At 54.0% G+C, this 7,894-nt stretch overlaps 1 protein-coding gene across 1 annotated transcript; it reads right to left on the reverse strand.

The window, feature by feature from the left end:
• Window positions 1-246: 246 nt before the first annotated feature.
• LOC119919797 (resistin-like) lies at window positions 247-1,556 on the reverse strand. Its single transcript, XM_038740498.1, has 4 exons — window positions 1,524-1,556; window positions 1,159-1,334; window positions 911-988; window positions 247-526 (listed from the first exon to the last, which is right to left on the reverse strand). Exons 2-4 carry the CDS (start codon window positions 1,292-1,294, stop codon window positions 396-398), a joined length of 345 nt encoding a protein of 114 aa, XP_038596426.1. The 5' UTR covers window positions 1,295-1,334; window positions 1,524-1,556; the 3' UTR covers window positions 247-395.
• Window positions 1,557-7,894: the final 6,338 nt, after the last annotated feature.

Here is a 7,894-nt window from a genome sequence, read left to right on the forward strand (position 1 = left end):
TCACGTCCACTGACTCTACTGTACTGTCCTCTCCCAAGCGCTTAGTACAGTGCCCTACACACAGTAGCACTCAATAAATACCACTGATTGATGGACTGAGAAGAAGGGGAGAGCAGAGCACAGAGTCAAAAAGAGCAGAGACAGAGGCTGTTGTAGAACTCTCCATTTATCTAGACCATTCATTCATTCAATCGTATTTACTGCGCGCTTACTGTGTGCAGAGCACTGTACTAAGCGCTTGGGAAGTACAAGTTGGCAACATACAGAGACGGTCCCTACCCAACAGTGGGCTCACAGTCTAGAAGACCAGGCAAGACTGGGTGCCAGCAGCCAGTGCGGGAAGGGCGCGGCGGTTGGGGTCAGATCTGGGCCAGGATACACATCCCCCCATGGGGTCAGAAGGTCAAGTGGCAGCAGCGGGCCGAGGTCCAGTCTATGTTGGCACACTGACAGTGGCATGTGATGTCTGAGCGGATGTCCCAAGACCCACAGGCAAAGCCACATGAGCAGCCTGTGGCCATGTAACCTGGGAAGGAGAGAGGGAGAGGAGGCACAGAGAGAGAGAGAGAGAGAGAGAGAGAGAGAGAGAGAGAGAGAGGAGAGAGAGAGAGAGAGAGAAAGAGAGAAGCAGGGACCAGTCAGGGGTGGGGGCAGGGGTAGGACTGGGAACCCCTCCAGCTCTGAACGCTGGCCCTGACCCTCAGGAGAGAGCAGATCTGAATGTCGGCAGACCGAGCTGAAGCAGGAGCCATGGGGAAGCTTCTGTCGGCCCGGGCCCCAGGAAGAAAGGCAAAAGGGAGGGAGGGAGTGTGGCCAGGATGAGGTTAAGGGGCAAAGCAGGAAAGGAGCTGAGATGGTTTGCTCCCTTCTCCTCCGCACACCCCAGGTAAGACCCACCCCCTCAGCTCACCAAGGGGACAAGAGGCCAGGTTTCCTCGGTCGGTGACACTGGTACAGAGGAATTGCGACTTCTTCAGGGCTGCAGACACTGAAAGGAGAAGAGGGAGCAGGGGAGAGAGGGCGGGAAGGAGGGGAGGGGTCCCCAGTCAGGGATGAACCCTAAAGTCTCTCTTCCCCTGCCACCCCATGGTTCTCTGTGCTCCTGGGGAGTCGGGGCTGGGTGAGGATTCGGGGGGACTCATGTTTCTGAACTGGTACCATGCTGCTCCAAAGCCATTTGGATCTTCAGGTCCACGATTGAGTCTATGGTGCACTTAGCACACTCTTGTGCCATCAGCCGGAGGACGGGGAGGAAGAGGAGGAGAAGGTGGAGGAGGAAGATGGCCTTCGTCATACTGGAAGGGTGTGCCCTGGGCAAGGGGGCAAGACAGGAGCTGGTGGATGATGAGGATAATAATAATAACAATAATAATAATATCCAGTGTGCCACCCCAGCCCCCACCCCCCCCTCCCCCATCTCCCTCTTGGGACTGGGACCAGGGTGCAGGGGGACAAAATGCCCGGGCTCAGACCACCCAAGTGGAAAGTGGGGGGCAAGCAGATGAGAGGGCCGCCTCACTCACCTGGCTCCGAAGGGGAATGCTAGCGGGTTTGGTGTTCTGCGGGCTTAAGACCCCCGTAATCAGTGACACGCAAGGCTCCGCCCTAGCACAGACCAATGGTCCCAAGAGGGCTGGGTATTCCCCTGCGTCCATGTTTCGGGGGAGGAGGAGTCAGGCTTCAGGAACTGGATGATTTAGTCCCAGAGGCCAGAGGGGACAGGAGGGAGGGGGCCAGGACCCTCCAAGGCAGAGGCCGGGAGGGAGACGTGGAGCTGCAAACTGGGACCACTGGTCTGCGACCTTGGATCTCTTTGTTCTCTTCTGTCTCCAGTAGGTGTGCCTCCCTAATCACCCCCCTCCTCCTCCTCACACCCTAGCCCTCCACTTCTGGCTTCCCTTCTCACTTCCACTCTTCCGGAGAGAACCGGGCACCAATTGGTTCTGCTGGGGCTGGCGGGGGACAAAGCCATTTTGGGGAGCAGCCGGAGGGTAGGGCTAGGCGGCAGGATGGGGCAAGGATCTTGCCCAGAAAATAATTGTGGCATTTAATTATGGTATTTGTTAAGCACTTACTATGTGCCAGGCATGGTACTAAGCGCTGGGGTGGACACAAGCAAAGCGGGTTGGACACAGTCCCTGTCTTTCCACTAAGCCACGCTTCTTCCTCCCAAGCAAACCTCCTATTACTGACTCTTGAGTTTCCCGCCTCCAACCCATCACTTGTGCCCTTCTCTCGGCCTTAAATTCCTCCCCGTTCGATTTGGCCAAACCTGCCTCTCCTCACCGAAGTCCACCTAAAGAAAGTCACCTCCTTGGTGACCATTTCTTTAATCCCCCTTCTAGGCCATTTCTAATTAATCCCCCTTCTCCCAGGCCTGCCTTCCCATTAGCCATTACAGTCCTGGTTTCTGCATAGTGATGGGTGCTTGGCTTGCTCACCTATTCTGCCCACTGTTAACTTTTGTTTATTCATCATCATAATAATAATGATGATGGCATTTGTTAAGCGCTTACTACGTGCAAAGCACTGTTCTATTCATCCATGTGTGTGTCCTATGTCCTTCAGCAGATTGTAAGCTCCCCCAGGGCAAGGGGACTGCCTTTTAGAAGGTGTTCTTTAGGGGACACCTTTTAGGGTGTCCCCCCTTCTAGACTGTGAGCCCATTGTTAGGTCGGGACCGTCTCTATATGTCGCCGATTTGTACTTCCCAAGCACATAGTACAGTGCTCTGCACACGGTAAGCGCTCAGTAGATACGATTGAATGGATGAATGAATTTTACTTCAGTCTGACTGTTGCCAGGTGTCTAATAGAGCTGGTCCGAGGCCAGCATTGAGGGAGGAAGATGGGCGAGTAGAGAAGCAGCGTGGTCTAGTGGCTAGAGCCCGGGCCTGAGAGTCAGGAGGGCCTGGTTTCTACTGCTGACTCTGCCACTTGTCTGCTATGTGACCTTGGGCCAACTCATTCATTCGTTCATTCAATCGTATTTATTGAGCGCTTACTGTGTGCAGAGCACTGTACTAAGCGCTTGGGAAGTACAAGTTGGCAACATATAGAGACGGTCCCTACCCAACAGTGGGCTCACAGTCTAGAAGACTTCTCTGTGCCTCAGATCCCTCTCCTGCAAAATGGGAATTAAGACTGTGAGCCTCATGTGGGCCATGCACTGTGTCCAAGCTGATGAGCTTGTATCTACCCCAGTGCTTAGCATGATGCCTGGCACATAATAATAATAATAATGATGGTGTTTATTAAGCGCTTACTATGTGCAAAGCACTGTTCTAAGCGCTGGGGAGGTTACAAGGTGATCAGGTTGTCCCACGGGGGGCTCACGGTCTTCATCCCCATTTTCCTGATGAGGTAACTGAGGCCCAGAGAAGTCAAGTGACTTGCCCAAAGTCACACAGCTGACAATTGGCGGAGCCAGGATTTGAACCTGTGACCTCTGACTCCAAAGCCCACGCTCTTTCCACTGAGCCACGCTGCTTCTCTGCAGGCACTTTACAAATACTATAAAATAAATAGAGTAGGGGGAGCTACGCAGTGCTGAGGGAGGGCGGGTTGCTACCTGAGCTCAGGCAGAAGCAGCCCCAGAGGGCAACTTGAAAGAGAGGCCAGGGAGAGAATGCCTCCATTGACACCGGGCTCCAGCTTGTCTGGTGGACGCCCACCTCACGGGCTGCAGGGCCTGTGCTTTGTTCCCTGTTCAGGTCGGTCCTGCCCCTCCTGGACTGTGTTCTGCCAAGGGAGGCCCCATTCCCGCTGAGACAAGACTGCCTGTCCTCTCAGGCGAGGGGAAGGGATGATGGAGGCAGCCACGGACACGGAGAGCAGAGGTGAACGAGCAGGAAGATGAGCGCTTGGAGGAAAGGACAGAATTAAATGAGAGACTTGGGGGTGGGGTGAAGGGAGTGGGAAGGAATCAAACAAGGTATGAGGAGAGCAAGACCCAAAGATAAGATGGATAGTAGCTGCAAAGAGGGAGAGAAAGAGAAACACCCCCCGCCGCCCCTCCAACACACACACCGGGGACTGGGGGTCATGGCAGAATCTGCTCTTCCCCTTCCCAAACCCTGTAGCAGGTCAACCCTGCCTCACCAGCTGTTCCAGCTCTGCCCCTTGGAGGCCAGAGCTCGGAGGCAGGGGAGGTAGGGAGGTGGGACAGGAGTAGCGGACAGGAGTCCTTTCCTCGCCCTTTCCTCTCCATCCAAACCGCTACCTTGCTGGTTCAATCTCTCATCCTATCCCGACTGGATTACTGCATCAGCCTCCTTTCTGATCTCCCATCCTCCTGTCTCTCTCCGCTTCAGTCTATACTTCACCCTGCTGCCCGGATTATCTTTCTACAGAAACGCTCTGGGTGTGTCACAGCCCTCCTCAAAAATCTCTAGTGGTTGCCTATCAACCTTCGAATCAAGCAAAAACTCCTCACTCTCGGCTTCAAAGCTCTCCATCCCCTCGCCCCCTCCTACCTCACCTCCCTTCTCTCCTTCTCCAGCCCAGCCCGCACACTCCGCTCCTCTGGTGCTAACCTCCTCACTGGGCCTCGTTCTCGCCTGTCCCACCGTCGACCCCTGGCCCACGTCCTACCTCTGGCCTGGAATGCCCTCCTTCCACACATCCGCCAAACTAGCTCCCTTCCTCCCTTCAAAGCCCCACTGAGAGCTCACCTCCTCCAGGAGGCCTTCCCAGACTGAGCCCCCCTTTTTCCTCTCCTCCTCCCTTCCCCATTGCTCCCCTCCCTCTGTCCTTCCCCCTTCCCCTCCCCACAACACTTGGGTATATTTGTACATATTTATTACTCTATTTTATTGATGATTCATTCATTCATATTTATTGAGCGCTTACTGTGTGCAGAGCACTGTACTAAGCGCTTGGGAAGTACAAGTTGGCAACATATAGAGACGGTCCCTACCCAACAGCAGCTCACAGTCTAGAATTTGTATATAGCTATAATTCTATTTATTCTGATGGCACTGACATCTACTTGTTTTGTTTTTTGTCTGTCTCCCCCTTCTAAACTGTGAGCCCATTGTTGGGTAGGGACCGTCTCTATATAATGCCGATTTGTACTTCCCAAGCGCCTAGTAGTGCTCTGCACACAGTAAGCGCTCAATAAATACGATTGAATGAATGAATGAATGAATGAATGAGGGAGGGAGGGAGACGGGGCTCCTCAACTGGACCACTCTTAGACAAAGGGTTATTTTTGTGTGTGTTTTAAGGTTTAAATTTAAGTCTGATGGGTCAGAGCCATTTTCAGGTCCGGTGTGCATGCCTCAGTGTAATGACCCTGCTACAGGGAGGGAGGAGAGTTGCCAGCCAAGAGAGGAGTGGAAGGGTTTGGTTTGGTTGTGGGGGGGCAGGCATGGTCCTCCCCTCCTCAATAGAGAAGATCCATTCCTTCCCCCTTCCCATGTCACACTGGCCTGGCTCTTGGGGGATTGCTGGCCAGAGCCTGGACACACAACTTCTGTGCTCAAGCACAATCAGGCACACAACCCACATGGGGAAGCAGCATGACTCAGTGGAAAGAGCACAGTCTTTGGAGTCGGAGGTCATGGGTTCAAATCCCGACTCCACCACTTGTCAGCTGTGTGTGACTTTGGGCAAGTCACTTAACTTCTCTGTGCCTCAGTGACCTCATCTGTAAAAATGGGGATTAAGACTGTGAGCCCCACGTGGGACAACCTGATCACCTTGTAAACTCCCCAACACTTAGAACAGTGCTTTGCATATAGTAAGTGCTTAATAAATGCCATTATTATGGTCACAATACTCACCTCTACCTTCTCCCACACACTGTCACACATTGGTACAAATGCCAGCATCTTGGCTTCAGCCCAGAGATAAGCAACCCCAGTTCTTTACCTTTCTAGCTGCAAATCTGTTCTGTGCATGTGTGACTAGCTGGGGTAAACTGCATATATATATATGCTGACTCTGCATAGATGTACACAAGTCACCGTGTGTGTATACATATATATATATATATATATATATATATATATATATATATATATATATATATATATATATACATCTATGCAGAGTCAGCCCCTGTGCTAAGGGCCCATACACGTGAACTTCCTCCTTCTCTCTGGGAGAAAGACGGGATGCAGGGGAAGACTACTCCACATTGAATCTGGCCACAGCGTCCAGGGCCTTTTTGGGGTCACAGCAGGAGAGGACTGGTGGGGGAGTGGGCAGAAATCCTCTACCCCCACTCCCCTGCTCTGGGGGTCCCTGCCAGCCTGGCAAGAGCAGCAAAATAAGCAGGGTAGGAAGGGATCTGGGAAAAGCCATTTCTGACATGTGGGCAAATTTCAGCCTGGTTGGAGACCTTGCCAGCCAGGTCCAAGAGTGATGGAAAGAAGCTGGAGGACATGCCTCTACTGTGGGCTCAGAGACCTCTGCCTCCCCAGACCTCTCTCTCTGCCCCTCTGCTTCTCCATTCTGGACTGGAGGAATTAGGGGAAGACCTCAGGTCGAGCTACCTCCTCTCCCCACAAGTCCGGGGGTCTTTCCGGCCATACCGCTAATGGCCTTCTGCTCAAGTCACCAACCAGGGGTCCCAGCAAGGCTCTTCCGAGCCAGGTTGGCCTAGCCTGTAGCTGGAACTGCTCCCATGGGTGTGGGGGCCTCCCATTTAGATTAAAGGAAGCCCTGGGCTGCAGCCCCTACGGTCCCTGTTAATCCTGCCCTGCGGGGGGAAGAGGTACATCAAAGTAGCTATTTAGCAGAGGAAACCAAGATTCAGGAGAATGTAGCACTTGCTCAGTGACAGAGACTGGGGGGCTGGGCGGGGAGGGGGGGAGAGGGAAGGCTGGCGGAGAGAAGAGGGGCAGAAGACAAGCAAGCAGAGGGAGAGGTGGTGGGGAGGGGAGAAGAGGCAAATCAGGGAAGTGGCCAAAGGGGCAGACACATGGCAGAATTGCTGCTGTGCCCTCGGGGATAAGGTGGGTTTTAGACCACCCTAAAGAGCCGGAGAGCCCATTTCCCCTTTCTCATAGCACAATTTCCATTAGTTTTCAGAGTAGACGTTCAGGCTAATCCTCTTTCCCCCTTCCAGAAGCCTTTTTTTGCCAAGACCCCAGCTCCCAGGAGTCCACCTCTCCTCATCCCGTGGCCCGAGTTGGGGAAAAACAGGCCTGGCTTACTCCAAGGCAGTGATGCAAGTAAGGACACGAAGAGAAGGGGAGAATCCAGGACAGCCAAGTGCCTCTCTCTCGTCAGAAGCCCTTCCCCTCTCCCCCAACTGCTGCTAGGCTGAGGTGCCCCTCCCCCAGGGCTCACCCTGGGGACAGATAGTAGAGACCAGGATGCAGATGTACATCCTGGTCAGGGCTCCAGCCCCATTTGTTTGTGGTTCGGGGGTGAGAGACATCAGGTGGAATGGGAATCAAGCTCAGGAGTAGAGCTGAGGTGTGGCTGAGTGACCTTGTCCCTGTGCCAGAACCCTCTTCCTCTACAGCTGTGCCCAGACACACAGCCATCCCCAGCCCCATCCCAGGGAAGCAGAGGTCAAGAACTCACTCCCCCCACCCCAAGCTGCAGGAAGACAGCTGAAGTCGGGGGGCGGGGGCCTCAGGGACAGGAGCCAGGGGAATTCACTCAAAGGATTTAAGGACTCCTGGGGGCAGGCAGGACAGAAGACAGGAGGATGCTGGACCGGCCGGCCCTGTCCCCACTTCCCCGTTGGGGGTCAGGTTTCAGGAACTGAAGATCCGGTTGCCAAGGATTGGAGGAATCCGGGTGGACGGTTAGAGCCTCCTCAGGCCAGACAAGGGCAGGGTAGGGGATGAGAAGGTGCGGGGAGAGGGGAGGAACCTGAATTGGGAGCACCACGGCAAGAGGAATGAGGCCAGCAGGGAGCAAAATACTACAGATCA

The sequence above is a fragment of the Tachyglossus aculeatus genome, chromosome X1 (genome assembly GCF_015852505.1).
Source record: "Tachyglossus aculeatus isolate mTacAcu1 chromosome X1, mTacAcu1.pri, whole genome shotgun sequence".
Taxonomy (NCBI): domain Eukaryota; kingdom Metazoa; phylum Chordata; class Mammalia; order Monotremata; family Tachyglossidae; genus Tachyglossus; species Tachyglossus aculeatus.

Bases quoted from the DNA above. Each gene is read 5' to 3' on its own strand.
- LOC119919797 (XM_038740498.1), bottom strand. From the start codon at position 1,294: ATGACGAAGGCCATCTTCCTCCTCCACCTTCTCCTCCTCTTCCTCCCC. The intron at 989-1,158 runs GTACCAGTTCAG...TTCTCCTTTCAG, and splicing joins AATGGCTTTGGAGCAGCATG to TGTCTGCAGCCCTGAAGAAG. The intron at 527-910 runs GTGAGCTGAGGG...TCTCCTTCCCAG, and splicing joins CCTGGCCTCTTGTCCCCTTG to GTTACATGGCCACAGGCTGC.